The 19662-nt window shown below is 44.3% G+C and overlaps 1 protein-coding gene across 8 annotated transcripts; it reads left to right on the top strand.

Annotated features, from left to right (window-relative positions):
- Positions 1-2748: 2748 nt before the first annotated feature.
- On the top strand, positions 2749-19600 carry phrf1 (PHD and ring finger domains 1). 8 transcript variants are annotated; one of them, XM_020040435.2, is made up of 19 exons: positions 2749-2934; positions 3623-3828; positions 3992-4132; positions 4228-4424; positions 4597-4680; positions 5255-5388; positions 5843-5934; positions 6053-6219; positions 7687-7822; positions 8055-8179; positions 8879-9072; positions 9242-9367; positions 9582-9736; positions 10004-11783; positions 11904-13156; positions 13240-13316; positions 15635-15823; positions 15954-16082; positions 16350-19600. In XM_020040435.2, the coding sequence occupies exons 2-19, from the start codon at positions 3741-3743 to the stop codon at positions 16509-16511; spliced, it is 5229 nt and encodes a 1742-aa protein (XP_019895994.2). In that variant the 5' UTR covers positions 2749-2934; positions 3623-3740; the 3' UTR covers positions 16512-19600. The 8 variants fall into 8 exon arrangements, with proteins under 8 accessions (XP_019895994.2, XP_019895995.2, XP_019895996.2 ...); XM_020040436.2 differs by having other exon boundaries at positions 11907-13156; XM_020040437.2 differs by having other exon boundaries at positions 2750-2934; positions 11886-13156; positions 15674-15823.
- Positions 19601-19662: the final 62 nt, after the last annotated feature.

A 19662-nucleotide genomic window follows, 5' to 3' on the forward strand; every position in this document is an offset into this window, starting at 1 on the left:
TGTGGTTGTGCACGTACCAAGGATGCTGCTGCATGACAGTAGGGAAAGTGAGAGAGCGAGAATGCCACAAACTGTATGATCTGGACTAATGGGGTTGTGCAATCATACAGTATGTAGGTTAACTTACGGACCAAAGCTGTTCTTCAAAACGCAAAGTACTCTGCTTGTTTCTTACACACGTTTTAAACTTTTAACAGATTGATACTCACACATACTATTAAATAGGTTATTACCTGTAAAACGGTCTCCTATTCCAATTGACAATTCTTCATAATCATTGGCTGTTTTACACAGGCTAGTTCTAGACAAAAACCCACATTTCTTACATTTTTGAGGCACTGAACTTCTCAGATGGGTTCATGAATACACTTCATTCACTAAATATTTTCGTCGTTATAACATTTGCTTATTATTATGAATTATTATTAATTAAATCAAATTGGCTCATTAATTAAAAAAAAAAAAGCATAACGTTGCATTTGCCAAGCTTGTGCAACGGTCTGTGCTATGCGTTAAACTGTATGAACTTTTCACCGCCACTGCCTAAGGAAGCGTATAGTTAACTTAATTCACACTTAATGCAATCCCACAGTGCATTTACACTGTCCACTTTTTTCGGTATTTTTTCAGTCAATGTAAAAATGAAAATGCAATCATGTGATTTGCATTTTAATTTTCACGTAGGCCTACTGATATACACATTCGCGGTCAATATTAAAATGTTAATGAAAAGCCATTTGGTGTTTCATTTTCAAAATCGTGCCCCTTGTTGTGGTTAACAAAATACAAATAATTAAAATGTGATAAGTAGGGTACAGCGCCACCCTTGGCAACTGAATGTCCACACACTAACGCTGTTTTCCTAACTCAATGAAACTCTACGGCCCTGTCAGTCATTCTCTGAAGGCGGGACAGTGTTCAACGTGCCAACTCCAAATAGGCAGCCTACAATCATATATGTATGGGCACAATTGCAACTGCAGGGTGCAAGCAATGTTGGATTTCACAGATCATATTGAAACCAATTAGATTTCCAGGTCAGATGCTCATAGCATAATTTTGTGTGAAATGCAAATAATAACAGTATGCAATTATGTGCCAATCACTTATCCCTATATTTAATTGAAAATAGTACAAAGACATCATATTAAATGTTGAAACTGAGAAAGTATATTGTTTTTGGAAAAATCCATGACATTTTGAATTAGATGCCATCAACAAGTTAAAAAAAAGTTGGGACAGTGGCAAGTTTACGACTGTGTTGCATTACCTCATCTTTTAACAGTCCTCGGTAAGTGTTTGGGAACTGAGGAGACCATTTGCTGTAGTTTTGAAAGTGAAATGTATTCCCATTCTTACATAATATAGGATTTCAGCTGCTCAACATTTCGGGGTCTCCTTTGTTGCATTTTTTATTTCATAATGTCCCTCAGATGGTGATACGGGGAACTAAAATGACTGCAAATAGGATTAGGCTCCTGCATTAGTGTCTGGTAAATGTTCTCAATGGGTGACACCAAATGTTCTCAATGGGTGACAGGTCTGGACTGCAGGCAGTCCAGTTTAGCACCCAGACTCTTTTACTACAGGCCATGCTGTTGTAATACATGCAGAATGTGGTTTGGCATTGTCTTGCTGAAATATGCAAGGCCTCCCCTGAAAAAGGGTGGCAGCATACGTTGCTCTAAAACCTGTATATATTGTTCAGCCTTAATGGAGCCGTCACAGATGTGCAAGTCATCCATCCCATGTGCACTAATGCACTCTCATACCATCTCGGATGCTGGCTTTTGAACTGTGCGCTGATAGGAAGCTGCATGGTCCCTCTCCTCTTTTGTCCAGAGGATGTGACATCCATGATTTCCAAAATAATTTCCAATTTTGATTTGTCAGACTAAAGGACAGTCCATTTTAAATGAGCTTGGGCCCCAGAGAAAGCAATTCTGGATCTTGTTTACATATGGTTTCTTGTTTGCATGAGTTTAAACTTGCATTTGTGGATGCAGCGATGTACTGTTTTCACAGACAATGGTTTTTGGAAATGTTCCTGAGCTCATACAGTGATTTCCACAACAGAATTGTATCTGTTTTTAATGCAGTCCGAAGATCACAGCCATCCATTTTTATTTTTTGGCCTTGTCCCTTGCATACAGATATTTCTCTGGATTCTCTGAATCTATTATTGAAATTATGTACCATAGATGATGAGATCACCAAACTCTTTGCAATTTGATATTGAGAAATGTTATTCTTAAATTGTTGCACTATTTGCCTGTGCAGTCTTTCACAGAGTGGTGAACCCCTCACCATCCTCACGTCTGACAGAACCATCCTATCTGGAAAGATCTTTTAATACCCAATCATGTTACTGAACTTTTGCCAATTGACCTAATTAGTTGTGTGATATTCCACCAGGTTTAGTTTTTTTAGCATTACACAACATTTCCAGTCTTTTGTTGCTACTTTCCCAACCTTTTTGAAATGTGTTCCTGGCATCAAATTCAAAGTGGGTATATACTGTATTGTTCAAGCAATAACACTATGTACCACAATTTCTGTTCTTGGGTAGTGTTATTTCGTAATTGCTTATGCCTAAAAAGTACTAAAAAAATTATATTATTGTCCACAAACCTTGCTTTTGTAACTAGGACAGCCATATTTTAAATGATCAGTTATGTTAAACCCTATTTATGGGTTAAATTGCCTGTTCGTCACATCCTTCAATATCCATAAATATTATTTATCAAATCGCATAGACTTATATGTACCAATCTTGAAGATGGATTTTATACACTTCCTGGTACATTGTATCTTTAAGAATGTTACGTGATTTGAGTGCGTTCTGCCATTTCCGTCACTCCAGCCGGCGGTGTCACTCAACAACAATCGTAGACTGAGAAATTACTCCAATCATGTCACTCACAGCCGTTTAGGGTAGGTTTTAATGCAATATGCACATTTTTAGTATCTCTACATTAACGTATAATCTCATAATAATAAATGGGCAAAAGCATATGAACGTCCCATTCACCAACCATAACGACCATGCAAGTTATATTTAGACCCAAGCTGTAGCAGGCTATCATAGCTAGCTGCTAATAGCTTGCTAACCACAGTATCTAACGTAGCTAGCTTATTCTCCTGGGTTTGAGTAGCTCAAGAAAAACAAGATCCCTTAACGTGCACATTTTCATGCAATAAAGTGACGGCAGTTAGTATGCTCGCTAGGCTAGTAGACGAAAACGTACCGACAGTATTTACGTTGACTGAATGTTTTTTATGGGCAGTGGGAAACTCCTCTCGCGTGCAATGTTGTTGTTGAAGCGAAAGGCAGCTAACGTTAGCTAAGCAAGATCAACAGAAACCGTTATCTGGCTAGTTCCCTAAGCAACTAGCTTTGAAACCTAATGGAAATGTAGTTTTACGTAAGGTTCTCTTTCGTTTTTCTGTCTAGATTGTGATTATAGGTCTGGCTACTTATCTAAACTAGCTGCCTTAATCTTTGTTAGATGTCTACCAGCCAACTGTCAACTTAAATGCTTGCTATCTTGTACTTTTAAATAGTTCCCTCATCTCATGCAGTAAGGTAATGGATATTTTGCTTTGTTTGTGCTTGGTACAGGTGAAGAGTTGTGATTTATTTTAATTTAACGTCTCTTCAGCACACAATTCTCACTTGAAGAGTACCCTTTGGGATTTAGTTAGAGATTGGTGGTGGAGGCTGTCTCTGATGTTCAGCCATGGATGAAGAGGACAGCCAGGATGAGCTGATAAACCGTAATGCCTCCCATGGGAAAGGAAAGCGACCAGCAGTGTGGGCAATCTCTGGTATGGAATAATATCCCATTGAAAGAAATAGAAAATATCTCTACATTTTGGGAATAGGCCTAGCTTTGTAATAAATGACTCTCAAGGCATTAGTGAGTCTCCCCTCATTTCTACTGGTATTTAAATAATACTAACTCATATAGTTTAATTTGTCAATGTGTAGATGAAGACAGTGATGGAGGTGGGGAAGAATCTGAGGGAGTGTCGGACAGTGGTGGTGGTGGGGATGATGATGATGATGTTGATGACGAGGAAGACAATCTTGAAGATGATGACGATGATGAGGAAGACGACGACAGTGATGGTAACTGACAGTTGGGCCCTTTTAGACCCTAAGTATAGATAAGCTTTCCACTTGGGTTTCATAACCACTGATCATACCATATGCCTGCATTTCAGATGGAGAAGAGGAGGACGCTGGCGAGGTGGTGGTGGGCGCAGTGGGGGGAGTGTCTTCTGAATTGGCAGATTTAAGCTCAGATGAGGACACTGAGAAATGCCCCATCTGCCTCAATTCTTTCCATAGCCAGCCTGTGGCCACACCAGAAAGCTGCGAACACTATTTCTGCCTTGACTGCATCCTTGAGTGGTCCAAGGTAGGTGGATAATATCAGAGGGATGAAGAAAACAGTTCAAAGCCTTTTACTCCAGTGTTGAAGGACCTAGAATACACTAGTGACAACTCACATTCTGTACAAACTGAGATTTTGTTAAAACAGTCAGGAAGTGTTGAAGCGTGTCCAAATTGTGTGTTTCGTCTTCCCTCAGAATGCAAATTCCTGTCCTGTAGATAGAAAGGTCTTTAATAACATCTACCTGAGAAAATGTTATGGCGGGAAAGTGCAGAAAATGGTGAGTTTAAAAAGTTCTTTCTTTCTCTAAATGTGTCTTACCTTGGTCATGATTTAAAGATGCAGACCAGGTCTTTTCTGTATAACAAACCTTTTTTGAAATCTATGGCTGGATATGTAATATGTGCAATATGTTTTTTATATGTGCCAAATCTATGACAATCACTGTCATACCTCAATTAGCCATGAAATTCTAAGTTTGAAAGTAGTACTTTTTGACATAGTCCTTTGGCTGAAATCAGCACATACAATATATAACTTTTTTTGTCTTGCCAGTGATTAGCAGCATTGAGAAAAAAAAAAAACTGTAATTAATCTTTAATGTTTCTGGATGTTTTAGTGGTGGAACCGAGGGTTTTAGTGGTGGAACCGTGGGTTTTAGTGGTGGAACCGAGGGTTTTAGTGAAGTAGCTTCTTCATTTGGCATGATAATTTCTCGTGACGGGTGTTTGATGAATGTAGTGGCAAAAACCATTCTAAAACAACACTTGGAGTCTAAATATGGATAATAGCTCATGTAATGAAATAATTTTCCTGTCCTTGCTGTCTTTGCGTGTTGTTATGATTGAGTGCAGATCACCGTGCAGAAGCCAGTGAAGGAGGGCCAGGAAGAGGTGATAGACCTGGAGCTGGAACAGACTAGCTGTGAGGTGTGTGGGGGGAGCGATCGTGAAGACCGTCTGTTGCTGTGTGACGGCTGTGATGCAGGGTGAGACACAAGCCACATCTTGCCGTGATACTGTCATTTCTGATTAACTAAGAATTCCAAATGGTTTTACCACTGTAAATCATTAAACATTTGTTGCTATGTGGTTTGACCGTTTCTCATGTTTTTGTTACGTTCTGATCAAATCATCCCTAATAGGGGTGTAATGGTATACGTACCGAACCGACTCCATCTGTCTGCACTGTGAACACAAACGCGTAATATGAATGAAAACAGTCGGTACATCCCCTGACTGTTTTTTTTGTTTAAACGAAGGGGTGGGGTTATAACGTAGATGCACACTTGTGTGACTCTGGCTACAAACTTCCCAGTTGCTCTTGTAGTATATTTATTTAGTCGTGATCACATTGCAGACCTAACAGTGCTGTAACACAGTCTAGTACATATAAATGTACAGTTAAAGCTCACAATCCTAAACTTTGGTACACTACCGAAGGTACCACATGGAGTGCCTGACCCCTCCGCTGGATGCTGTACCTGTTGAGGAATGGTTCTGTCCGGAGTGTCTAGCCAATGGCCGCCATTTAAGTAATTATTCTCACTACTTGACATGACCTTTTCTGTAAAGTTCACATAAAGTTAATTACAGTAAGTCATTTAATCGAGATCCTAAAAGCCCTATGTTCCTCCTCCTCTGGGGCTTCAGCGGAGGAGCAGAGCGACACAGAGAGTCTGGGCAGCACCCGTCCCACCACAAGCCGCTCTCGCCCTCCAATGGCCGGCCCCACCAGAGCCATCGCCCGCACCCAGCAGAGCGAAAGAGTCCGTGCCAGCGTCAACCGCCACCGCATCACCCAGGCACGCACTGCACAGGTTTGGCATGACGCGTGCTGCATACTACTGACCTCTCTGTTTTCCCTCTCTGCCGTCTGCTAGTGTCAACAACTTACTATCCAGCACTGACTGAGTAGCATTGATATGAAGTGTTGTTTGCCTGTCTGCTTTAGATTGTTATTTTGGCCCAGTCGGAGGTCCTGTGCACACTGGATCTGGTGTTCTTCAGGGACCTCTGTATTTTGCTCTGTTCATCCTTCATTCGGTCCTAAATCCTGACCAGTCTCACAGTCTGTTTTGCTAAATAGCATCCACAAAAGAATGATGCTTCCAACACACTTCATCGTAGGGATGGTATTAGCCTTGTCAAAAGTAGTACCTTATTTTTGCCACATGTGCAGATCTAATAGTTTGCTTTTGGTCTAATCAGACCAGAGAAAGGTCTTCAGGCGGTATGTCACATGCCTTTAACTCTGGAGTGGGTTCTGTCTAGTCACTCTACCATAAAGATCTGATTGATGGAGTGCTGCAGAGATGGTTGTCCTTGTGGCACGTTCTCCCTTCTCTGCAGAGAAAATCTGAAGCCATGTTGGTTTGGTTTTTGGGTTCTTGGTCACCTCACTGACTAAGGCCCTTCTTACCCAGTTGCTTGGTTTGGCTAGACGTCCTGCTCTAGAAAGAGTCTTGGTGGTTCCAACCTTCCATTTCTCAATGGAGCCAACTGGGTTTCTCAGAACCTCTAATGCTTTAGCATTTTTGTATAACCTTCCTTAGATCTAGGCCTTGACAAAATAATAAAAAATACCTTCCAAGACAACTGTACCTGGGGTTTGGGCTCTATTTTAGACTGGGGAACTGGGAAGATCCCTATTGTATCATGTTTTGTATTGTGGTGACAAGTCTACCAACTGCCTGAACAGACCACTCAGTGGCTTCAACACAAGCTCCTCTTATGAAGACCAATAGTGATGCACTTTATCTTCTCTGAGCCCGAAGAAGTTGCATGTTATTGAGATTCACCTTCTGTGTACACCTGAGGGATGTTTGTACACGTTGCCCGGTTCTTTGCCAACTGCTGTGGCCTACATCCCTTTTTGGTGACACTTAAGTGGGCAGAAATCATTTTTTTATAGAAGTGTCTGTAAAACTTGATTGGTCGATTTTGATGTCTAGAAAATAGAACAGTGCTTTAGCACAGACCGACTTCTTCCCATCCCAGTGACCCCTGTGTCTAATATGTGTCCAGTCTAGGCACCAAGCAGTTTAATTCTGAGTGGGCTGCATGATAATGGATCCTTCCTGGGCTGAAACGTGTATGTCTATGGAGTGTGGTGTCACTTAACATTTAATTCATTTAATAGGATATGCAGGTATAGATCAGGGTAGTTCTAGAGTGCCGACTGCCTTTCATTGGGGTGCATGTAAAGGTGATGTTTTTGTAAAGCTTTATATAGTCCCAGTAGAGGGCAGGCAACCAGTAGTGATCTAGTGTACTTCTGCTCTCAGATCACCCCCAGTTTTCTGATGCCACAGTCCACCTGGCTGGATGAAACCATCAATGCTGTTGTGGCAGGACTCAACACAGCTGTTTACATACGGGACCTCACCCCTCGTGCTCCATCCAGCCGAACACGCAGGACAGGTGAGCACATTTACGTGCTGTCATTGTGCTCGTAAGTCACGTTACAGTTGACAGGATTTGGAGAATGTAAAAGTTGATGGACCTTTGGACACTCCTGGGTCCATTCACCTAGGCTGCCTATGACCGCTGACACAGAGCAGCACCTTGCCTATTGGGTCCCTTTGTTTTAGACACAGTGGCCCTATATAGGGTGTTAATAACAGAGATTTCTATATTTGCTTTGTCCCCACAGTAAAACGCAGGAAAGGGAAGAGTAAGAGGTCCTGGTCTGCCACGGGTGGTAAGGGCAAAGCTGCAGGCACAGGGTTGAAGAGGAAGAAACGGAGAGGAAGAAGGACCAAGTCCAGAAGGAAACTGGTAAGACGTCATATTTAACACGTGCAACATGAAAATTACTGGGTTCTCAAGCGGAGCTTAAACTATGGTGTATGGCTCTTCAATGAATCATGAATCAAGTGGTAAAATGGAATTTGTCAGGTGAATCCCCAAGAAAACCCCGGAAAAAGTTTGCATTTGAGAATGTTGTAAAGCAATATATAAATACAAATGAATCTGGTACTAATGTGCACGTTTCAGATGATCTTATTGTGAGGTACATTCGGCTGGGAACCAAAATCATTGCCTTTGGACTCTAAGACAAAAAGTTCCATTATAGTTTAATCTGACCACATGGCTAACAGAAGTTTTCTTGGGGTGTATTTCAAACAGGACTCAAGGTGAGCTTTCTGAAGTAATGGCTTCCTGTTTAGCAACCTTTGCATACAGGCCAGATTTGCAGGGTGCTTGGGACACATTCGCCAGTCCTGGTCATCAAAACCTGTGCCTCTGTTTAACTTGCCATTAGTCTCTTACTTGCTCAGTTTCTATCAAAATGGCTCGGTCAGTTTGTGTGTGAGCTCTGTATATATGAATGCGCGCACACACAAACAGACCATTATCCAGAAACCGCAACAGGTACCACATCATGGTTATGGTGAACCGGTACATCCTCCGGAAGCCTGTGACATAATGCGAGGTGTGTATCATTGATCGTGTTCAATATATGTGTATTGCTAGGTGGTGAAGAAGGAGCCTACATCTCGTGGTCGTATAGCTCGTAGCCTGGGGATAGGGAAGCCCCAACGTGGCTCGTCTCTTCCGTCTGTGTACCGGCCTACAGAAACCTCCCTGGGCAGTATGAGAGCTGACATAGGAGCTGCTTCGCTCTCTGTCTACGGAGACCCCTATGATCTGGACCCCTTTACTAACAGGTCTGTGTAGGTGTCATCCGCAACTCACTTCCATTACACTGTTCTTTACTACTGTGAAGAGTGGACATAGGATTATTCCTATGTAAGGGACCCGCCATGAAGTGAAAAATGGTGGCAATTGACTCCAATCACTGGTCTGAATTTTGATTGGCTGTTCATCCCACCTCAGAGAGGATGAGGAGGAGCAAGCCATGTCCAAGACATCACTGCTGGAGGCCAAGAGACGTGGGTTATCACGCTCCGCCCTCCGCTCACACCAACCTGTGGCTCGGCCAATCACTGCTGGCCTCTCCAGGTATCACCCCTCCTCTTACACTATGCTACCCACAACCTTGGCTGCCTGTGCTGGATCTGTTTAGCAAACCATAAAATGAAATTCCCACTAACATTTCTAGAATAATAATACAAAAATAGATGAAAAGTAGATTATGATAACGATAGAACACTATATCAATGCTAATAACTAAGCTCCCATATGTTACTGATTTATTGTTGACACTGTATTATAGGCGGGGCCTGAACTTGCCCCAGGTGGAGGAGGTGGTGGAGGCGGCCCCAGTGCCTGACCTGCTGGGCAGCATCCTATCAGGACAGAGCATGCTGCTGATGGACAGCTCCGATGTGATCATCAACAGAGATGGATCCCTCAAAGCCATCAAACCAGGTGAGCTGAAAAGTTTCTCTGTTTTTTAAATGTTTTACTCTCTCTTCTCCCATCTTTTGCTTTCCCTTGAAATTGTTCGGCCTCTCACGTAAGTAATACCCGGCTCTTCGTGTGCAACTCTTTTTGTTTAGGTGTATTTTTTGCTAATCAACCACAGATTTTGTGTGGTTAGGTATTGTTGCACCCCAACATCCAATGATGTGTAGTAATGCTGAGACTGTTTCTGCGTTGTGTCTGCGTTGTGTCTGCGTTGTGTCTGCGTTGTAGTAGGTGAGTCCTGTAAGCCGGGCAGCAGCAGGAACAGCAGCTCTGGTGAATCAGTAGCTCCGCTCCACCCAGGGATGTCCCCTAACCCAGCAGCCATCTCCCTTTCACTATCTGCTACCGCTGAACTGCTGGGAGGACCCTCCTCCTCTTCCTCCCACAGTTCCCCGGGTCCCTGTCTGTCCCCTGTCCCTGCCTCATCGCCCCGCCGGCCCAGTCACAGCCAGACCCAGCCACCCCTCGGTCACCCACGCCTGCTGCCCGCGGCCCCCCGTATACCCAGCCCTAGCTCTGGACACAGCCACTGGGGCGCCGGTAATGTACGAATCGCCCACAAGACCAAGAGTGGAGCCGTCTCTACCTCCCCCAGTACCCACGACTCTCACTCCAGAGGGTGGGAGGCGGTACCACCACAGCCCGAAGCTAAGAAGGCTGCTCCAAAACCAGTGTGGGAGGCACCGGTGTCATTACTTCCCAGGATACCAAAGATCAAACGGGAGAGTGGTGGCCTATTGAATGGCCTGGCCAGCAGGGGGGGCAGCAGTTGTAGCGGTGGTGGTGCTGACGTGGTCCCTGAGGCCTGTGTGAACAGCCTGGCTGGTAACAGGGGCAGGCATCCAGGCACGGACAGACCGCAGCAGCAGGGCAGGACTGGGGGCCAGATCCAGAGACCCGATAGAGCAGGCTCTGCATCCACCTTCTCCAGCTCTTTCTCCTCAACCTCCTCCTCTGGCTCTCCAGCCAACCCCCCGCGCTCCTTTTCGGCCTCATCGTCGTCCACGGTGTGTTTTCGCATCAACACCAGCGGCAGTGTGTGGCACGCCCGACAGGTCAGCAACGCACCAGCCGTCTTTGCAGCTGGCGACAGTCCAGAGCGAGCGGAGGAAGAGAAGGTGAGGAGGAAAAGAGAGAAGAGCAGGAGCACAGCCAAGCCCCCGGCCTCAGACAGACAGGTTAAAGAAGAGGAGGGGGAGGGGGACATGTACGACCCCTTTCACCCCACAGGGTCTGACTCCAACGCCTCGGACAGCGAAACCGATCGGCATGCTGGGGGGAAACCAACCGGGCGAGGAAAGGAAAGGGCCAGCCACCAGCTGAAAGCTGAGGTGCTAGAGAGTAGCGTGTCACTGGAGAGGGATGAGGGCTCAGGAGACGGCGTGGTGAAGGGAGAGCCAGAGATCTCCCACGCTACAAGGCCCGGTCGCAGCCCACACAATGCACCCAGGTCTGGGATGACCGGTGCCAGCACTTCCCTGTCCCAGAGCCAGGTCACAGTGAAGAGAGAGAGGAATGAGCCGGCCGGTGACAATGGGCCTCACAGGCAAACTGGCAGCGGTAGAAGCACTCAGGACGACAGGACTCCTCAGTCCTCATCCAACTCAGGCTCCTGCCACCTCAGCAACAACTTGGTGAAGACAGAAACCAAGTCAGAGCACCAGGACGGCTCCCCAAGGTCCCTGTCCTCATCTAAATCTCACTCTAGGCCTTCAGGCCAAGGAAGGACGGTTAAAGAAGAACGGTCTTCCCCAGAGCAGCTGAATGCCTCAGGCAACCCGGAGACAGACAGGAGGAGAGACAAGGCCTCAGAGCAGCCAGAGAGGAAGAGAGTCCATCAGGGGAGCAGGGAAGGAGGCCAGGTTGAGGAAAGGAGGTCCTGGTGTTCACAGTCGAGGGAGAGGAGGAGGAGTTGTTCCTCATCGGACAGCTCAATCTCTGATGCCTCTGAGAGGTCTGGCAGAAAGAAAAGGCGGTCGAGTTCATCTATTGACAGGAGGCGCTCCAGGTAATATTGTCTGTAGTGATTCAGTGATATTTCAGCAGTGATTGGGAAATTTATTTCAGTGTGTTTCGTAATGTTATTATACATACTTTTATTTGTATTAAGGTCAGAATCTGGTTCCAGCAGCAGAGAGCGGTCCAAGAGGAGGAGGCAGAAGAGGGGGAGCTGGGAGAGGAATGAAAGCCGTGGGAGAGAGAGGAATGACAGCAGAGGGAGGGAGAGAGGCCAACCGTCTAAGGACAAACAGCATCGCCTGCAGTCTCGCTCGAGGTCCAGGGAGAGGAGGAAAGACCACTCACAACCATCATCCTCCAGATCTAAGGACAGGAGGAGGTCACAATCCAGAGAGCGAAGGAAAGAAGAGGGAAAAAGAAAACCACCGGTGTCTTCCTCAGCCTCTTCCTCCAAAGACCTTAAGGAACAGACAGAGAAGAAAAAAGCGAAAGCGACCCCCCCTGTCCTAATCAAACAGGAAAGTGAGACTAAAGAAGAGAGAAAAGAACTAGATGTGAAACCAGAGAAGCCTTCCTCTTTCTTAGGACTTCAACCTGCTTCAGACGTGGGAAAGGAGACTGACAGCAGTGATGTTGGAATGGAGACACAGGCCTCTATCTCAGAAAAACTGCTCAAGGAGTCTAAGCTCCTCAGAGAGATAAAAATAGAGAAATCAAATGTCGTTGATTTGTTTGAAGACTCACTGGATAGTAAACCAATCAAGAAAGAGAAACCTCTCTCAATGTTCAGCACCTTCAAGGACTTACAAGAGCCCAGGGAGATGAAGAAAGGAAACCCTCCCTCCCTCATAAAGGAGGCATGCTCACTCCCCACATCAGACATGGCAGATGATAAAGGTCTGGTATTGAAGGAAGAGACCCACACTGAACCCATCTGCCCTGAGCTGTCTCAACCTCTAACCTCCAACACCCCTGCTCTTCACCGCACCCAACCTGGCCTGCCCACCCTGTTACCACTCAACACCAACCCTGTCCCTGCTCCTCCTCAGCCAACACTGACTCCAGAGGGCCTGCAGGGGCCCCTGTCCCCTCATCTTCCAGTAATGAAAGCCCTTATAGAGAGCAAGTCACCTGTCCAAGCCATACCAGTGAAGCGGGAGGTAGATGAGCCATTAGACAATGACAATGAGGACATGGTGCTGGACTGCTTGGACTCTGTGAAAATTGAACTGGTGGAGCCAGCAGGAGAGTCAGGTGAGGCTGGGGTCAAACAGGAGAAGGTGATAGAGGAGGAGGAGGTGAGGAAGACTGTGGGAGAAGTGGGGCCGGTCATTGCAGGTGCCAAGGCTAAACCCCCTGTGAAAAGGGTCACCTGGAATCTACAGGAACCTGAAGGGCCACAGCCAGAGAAGACTGGCAGTAGTGAGTATTACTGGAAATGTTTACACGACTCAAGCGTACCTTTGCCTGGATTGACCCTGCACTTTGTGTTGTCTTTGTCTCAGAGCTGGCAATCTACAAACTGAAGCTGAAACAGGAGGGAGCTCGCAGACCTGCCTTCTCCACACAGGCCTCCAGTCAGGTACAGCTCAGATCCCTTCCCTCTCATTTCAGAAACATCGATTTCTTTAGGTTGGCCTTGCCTACCTACCTACAGTATCTCACAAAAGTGAGTACACCCCTCACATTTTTGCAAATATTTGATTATATGTTTTCATGTGACAACACTGAAGAAATGACACTTTGCTACAAGGTTAAGTAGTGAGTGTACAGTGTAAATTTGCTGTCCCCACCAAAATAACTCAACACACAGCCATTAATGTCTAAACCGCTGGCAACAAAAGTGAGTACACCCCTAAGTGAAAATGTCCAAAGTGGGCCCAATTAGCCATTTTCCTTCCCCAGTGTCATGTGACTCGTTAGTGTTACAAGGTGGAAGGTGTGAATGGGGTGATAATTTGGTGTTATTGCTCTCACACTCCCTCATACTGGTCACTGGAAGTTCAACATGGCACCTCATGGCAAAGAACTCTCTGAGGATCTGAAAAAAAGAATTGTTGCTCTACATTAAGATGGCCTATGCTATAAGAAGATTGCCAAGACCCTGAACCTGAGCAGCAGCACGGTGGCCAAGACCATACAGCAGTTTAATAGGACAGGTTCCACTCAGAACAGGCCTCGCCATGGTTGACCAAAGAGGTTGAGTGCACATGCTCAGCATCATATCCAGAGGTTGTCTTTGGGAAATAGATGTATGAGTGCTGCCAGTATTGCTGCGGAGGTTGAAGGGGTGGGGGGTCAGCCTGTCAGTGCTCAGACCATATGCCGCACACTGCATCAAATTGGTCTGCATGGCTGTTGTCCCAGAAGGAAGCCTCTTCTAAAGATGATACACAAGAAAGCCTGCAAACAGTTTGCTGAAGACAAGCAGACTAAGGACATGGATTACTGGAACCATGTCCTGTGGTCTGATGAGACCAAGATAAACGTATTTGGTTCAGATGGTGTCAAGCGTGTGACGGAAACCAGGTGAGGAGTACACAGACAAGTGTGTCTTGCCTAAAGTCAAGCATGGTGGTGGGAGTGTCATGGTCTGGGGCTGCATGAGTGCTGCTGGCACTGGGGAACCATGAATGCCAACATGTACTGTGACATAATGAAGCTGAGCATGATCCCCTCCTTTTGGAGACTGGGTCGCAGGGCATTATTCCAACATGATAATGAACCCAAACACACCTCCAAGATGACCATTGCCTTGCTAAAGAAGCTGAGGTTAAAGGTGATGGACTGACCAAGCATGTCTCCAGACCTAAACCCTATTGAGCATCTGTGGGGCATCCTCAAAGGGAAGCTGGAGGAGCGCAAGGTCTCTAACATCCACCAGCTCTGTGATGTCATCATGGAGGAGTGGAAGAGGACCCAAGTGGCAACCTGTGAAGCTCTGGTGAACTCCGTGCCCAAGAGGGTTAAGGCAGTGCTGGAAAATAATGGTGGCCACACAAAATATTGACACTTTGGACCCAATTTGGACAATTTCACTTAGGGGTGTACTCGCTTTTGTTGCCAGCGATATCGACATTTATAGCTGTGTGCTGAGTTATTTTTAGGGGATAGCAAATTTACACTGTTATACAAGCTGTACACTTACTACTTCACATTGTAGCAAAGTGTCATTTCTTCAGTGTATATTATCAAATATTTACAAAAATGTGAGGGGTGTACTCACTTTTGTGAGATACTGTATATAGTAGTTTGTTCTCAGTGGTGCTTAGCTTCAGGCCACTATCTCTGCCTGTATTAGTTATGATACATTGTTCAACTGGCATCTAGTCACAGCATGTTGCTGGCCAGGTACTGGAAATATCTGATGTCTTTACAGATGTCATTGATTCTGTGCTCCAAAGCCGCCTTTGAGTCCAAACAGATTCCAATATTGAACATGCACCTTCCCCAAAGGGCCACAAGATGGCGGTCTGTTTTAATGAAACAGGTTTGATGTGACATCAGCAACGTGTCAGAGATCACGGGACAGAAACTGGAACTGATAGAACAAGGTTTTACTATGAAACGAAAGCAGATGCCATACCAAGGAAATCAAAACTGAAGAAAAGTCACAGAGGCTATTATGTGCTGACAAACCACAACACAAAAATGTATTTCCTTTTGTTGGGTGATGATGCAATCAGTGGTTGAGATTTTTGCTTTTGGTTGTACTTTTTTGGGCACACATATATTGGGATTATGGAGATGATGTTACTGTTAATGTTATTATACTCTAATTTTGCAAGACATTTTGGTTTTTTTGTAATTATGCCAGCAACATAAATGCCCTTGGCTGTTTACTTGGGAACACATCTCATTGGGATTTGATCTCTAGTCAGTAAACCTTCCCACCCCCAGGAAACCCCCACGGGGACTGCGTCACTTTCCGGCCCAAAGGTCCTCACTACCAAGAGGGACAGCGTGTCGGTACCGCTTCTCAACACCCCCTCCAGCTCCAACAGCCCAACCCCAGTAGGGGTGTCCAAACCTGGGCAGCGGGAACCCAGTGACGGCCTGGCAGAGCATGATGCTCCCAGGACTGATAAAGTGAGTGAAGGACAATAATGGTCTTCTGAAGGATTTAGTGCCCTGATACCAGAATTATATGTGTGTACTTCTTTATCGAGTGGCCAGCCCCTGTTAGCGTGTGTTACCAGATCCTGGTGTCTGTCTACAGTACATAAAGAAGCTCCACATGCAAGAGAGAGCCATAGAGGAGGTGAAGCTGGCAATTAAGCCCTTCTACCAGAAGAGAGACATCACTAAGGATGAGTACAAGGAAATTGTACGCAAGGCTGTCCAGAAGGTACATCTGATCATTTGGCTCCAAATCAATCATTTGCGTTTACATATTAAAATTGCTTTTTACAGGAACTAGAGAAATTCATGTATAGTTCCAAACAAATATGTTTATTATGTTGGTATATATCCACTGGAAGTGTATTTAACTATTTCATGTAGATTCTTAATGTATTGAACCTTTAAGTAATTCTTGCAGTTTCACTCTGGATTCAAATAAGGTAATTACACTGTACATTTCAACACTAACACTAACATGTTTTTTTTTTTCTAGGTTTGCCACAGTAAGAGTGGGGAGATCAACCCAGTGAAAGTGGCCAACCTTATCAAAGCCTATGTAGACAAATACAAACATGCCAGGAAACACAGGCAAGCAGAGGATGGAAAGTCCCAGGAGGCAGAAATTGATAGAACAAATGAGCCAGAGACCCCATGAGCATTCTACTTCCCTCCACAAACACTGGATGCTTCGCCATACTTGTCTGTTCACACTCCATTGATCATTAAGGTTTTCAAATCATGTCACAGGTTGATGAGGAACTTAAGGGTTTGAGAAATACTGCCTCTGGGTTGGAGGTGTTCTTGGTTGTTTTTTGGGGTGACAATGTTATAAGATACTTAAGATACCTGTCCAAAGTTCACAAATTCATGGTATAACCTCTTTATTTAAAGATGATGTGAAGCTAACTTGTGTTTCCAGTGTGGTCTGGTATTTTTGGATGAACTATGACTGTCAAGCATTGGTTTCGAATTGGATTTATTTAGTTTTACCTGACCATGCCAATGTACTTTGTTCTTACTTGCCCTATTCTCTGACAGGTTGCCACACAGTTTCTGTCTTAAAGAGACAGCTCTTAGTCTAATAGCATTTCTTTTAGAGTGGCTGTGGAAAATGTGAAGCAGCAGTTTCTACCAGCAATATGCCCTATGAGGCAGTGCTGGCTTTTATGTTGGTATGTTTTGGGTGGGAGAGGGGTATTTATCTGTGGCACAAGTATTATTCTATGGTGCGAGATTCTCATTTCCGTCATTCGATTAAGAAAATAATGCTACAATGGAGATAGATACTGGTATGCAATTTTGTAGAAAATAAAAAAACAAAAGGTTGATGTATCTGATTTTAGATTGTGTAAATATTGATTTAAATATCAGTTTGTAAAGCCTTCTAGTTGAGTTTGCTGTCCGCTGAGAATTCACAGATGTATATTGTGAATGGTTTTGGATTAAATCTGTTGTTTTTGGGAAGGTCTCTGCTATGCGGGACTGTGGAATGGGGGTTGACCATATACTGTGGCTCTGCCTCAATGGCCAGTTTATTAGGAATGCCCATGTATTACCGGGTTGAACCCCTTAGCCTCAACATCAGCCTGAATTCTTCTGGGTCTGGATTCATTGCATTTGGCTAATGCCATGGCGTCACACGGTGGTTGCAGGTTGGACAGCTGTCTTTTTGGGTTGAGGTCTTGTGACCACGCAGGCCACTGAAGTGAACTGAACCAGGATTCATCAGTTCGGGAAATGTTTTCTCAACTGTCCAGTGTTGGTGAGAGACATTGTTTTTAGCTAAGGGAAGTAGAACCGAGTGTAGAGGTCTGCTGCAATAGTCCATCCGGGACAAGGACTAACCAGATGCACATTCTGAGATGCCTTTCTGCGCACCACTGTAGCATTGCTTCTGTATTTTCCTATTTATGGCCATAAGACAACAGCATTTTTTGTTTTGCTTTTGGGGTTTCGCCCCATTCTTGGCAAACTCTTCACACAGTTGTAATCGTGAAAAGCCCAGGAGGGCAGCCCAGGAGATAACTTGAACTGGCGTCCCTGGCACCAATGGTCATACAGTATCACACTCAAAGTCGCCCAGGTTCTGGGTTTTCCTGTTCTACCATTGTCTGACCGCTTTCAGTAGCAAAGCACAGCTAAGCAGCAGCAGTTAATTTTGTGAAAGGAGTGGGGTACCTAATGGATCGTCCACTAAGTGAACACACAACGGCTGTGGTCCTCCAATTCAGTCAACTCTCTATTGGCCGAATACTAACTTGAGCTAAGGGCACAACTCTTCTGTAGACATCTATTGATAATCAATTCATGGTGGTTGAAACATTAATGTTTTTGATATACGGTATAGTTATGTTTGTAAAACATTTTCTCAAGTTTAGACTAGGCACAAAGTATCAGCTGGTTGTAATGCTACTTGGCTATAGAGTAATGCATAGGAAACCTAGTGAGGTGACTTCAATGATCCGATCTGTTGATTAACTGACTAATAATTTGAGTACTGAAAACCATTTTACACTAGAGGACCATAGGGATCACTGGAATTGAAGTTAAGGGAATTCTGCACTGTGTTTTCTGTAATTTCATTCTTCAAAATCAATAGGTTAGTCCAGTCCTATATGAGTAACAAGTCCTAAAACACAGCAATCATAAATATTTTGCAGGCTAATCAATGTTCCCAGTTCTTTATGGATTCCCAATTGATTATGAAGTCAATAATTTTCAAATTTTATCTGAAAGATTTAATCTGGTTAAATAATAATGTTCTTGACATTGGTTGGTCAAGACTAGACACATTTGTACTTTAGAGCATAAAAAATGGTAAAGTTAAAGTCCCTAGTCAAGGCCAGGATGATTTTGATGAACACATGACCTAGAGAGAAAGAAGTCCTAACAAGGGTCCAGAGTATTAATTAGTCAGGTGGTCCGGATGGGAAAAACTCCTGGCTGTTCAAATACTGTATGCCATTAGTACTGGTTGGAACTGATTGGCTTTCGTCCTGCTATGGATACTGTAGACAACTGTACCTGAGAATAGTTGGCCTTCTCTCAAATACCTTTTGGAGATTTCTATTGATCTCTTCTATACGTTTTTAATTTGCTTACACCAGCCGGAAAATGTCCCTGCCTCTTTTTGTTAGTCATTGACATTTTTGTCTGTGTGTTGTAGAATTGGTGTGTTGACCTGTTTTGAACTGGCCCTTTTATGAACCTTGGACTGTAGATTACAATTTATATCCTTTTTTACCCCTGAGCACTTCTGTAGATCTGAAGTGATTGGGTTGGTACTGATTGGATGGGTCTATCAATGGGAAAGAATAAGCTGTTACCAAATGGTGTATACTAGTTTGGTAATTATTAACCTACAGGTAATGTACAGTATAGGAATTGATCTGTAATTGACTACTGTTTTTCAGATCTTGAGTTGTAGGGATGGGACAACAGGTGCTTATGTTGTTTGTGTGTGTGTGTATGTATATACACGTATATATTCTTCCATCTCCGTTTCAGTCATTTAGCTGACGCCTTATGAAGAGCAACTACCAGGAACAGTTAGGGTTAAGTGCCTTGCTCAGGACCGCAACAGCTTTTGTTTTCACCTTTCAGGCTTGTGGATTCAAACCAGCAACCTTTGTTATTTGCCCAATGCTCCGCCACTAGGTTATTTACTGCTCTTAAGTGATTTGTCTATGTGATCACTTCAGATGCAATGATAAGTAAAATAAAAGTAATATTTGTCCCAATTTACTTTTTGTGGTGTTGTTTTACTTTGTGGAATGTAGGGGCTTTTGTGACTGAATTGTCAACAT

The sequence above is a fragment of the Esox lucius genome, chromosome 19 (assembly GCF_011004845.1).
Source record: "Esox lucius isolate fEsoLuc1 chromosome 19, fEsoLuc1.pri, whole genome shotgun sequence".
Lineage (NCBI taxonomy): Eukaryota > Metazoa > Chordata > Actinopteri > Esociformes > Esocidae > Esox > Esox lucius.

Coding starts and splice junctions, on each gene's coding strand:
- phrf1 (XM_010883679.3), top strand. CDS start 3,741: ATGGATGAAGAGGACAGCCAGGATGAGCTGATAAACCGTAATGCCTCC. Junction 7,823..8,054: donor CAGCCGAACACGCAGGACAG/GTGAGCACATTT, acceptor TTGTCCCCACAG/TAAAACGCAGGAAAGGGAAG. Junction 8,180..8,878: donor CCAAGTCCAGAAGGAAACTG/GTAAGACGTCAT, acceptor GTGTATTGCTAG/GTGGTGAAGAAGGAGCCTAC.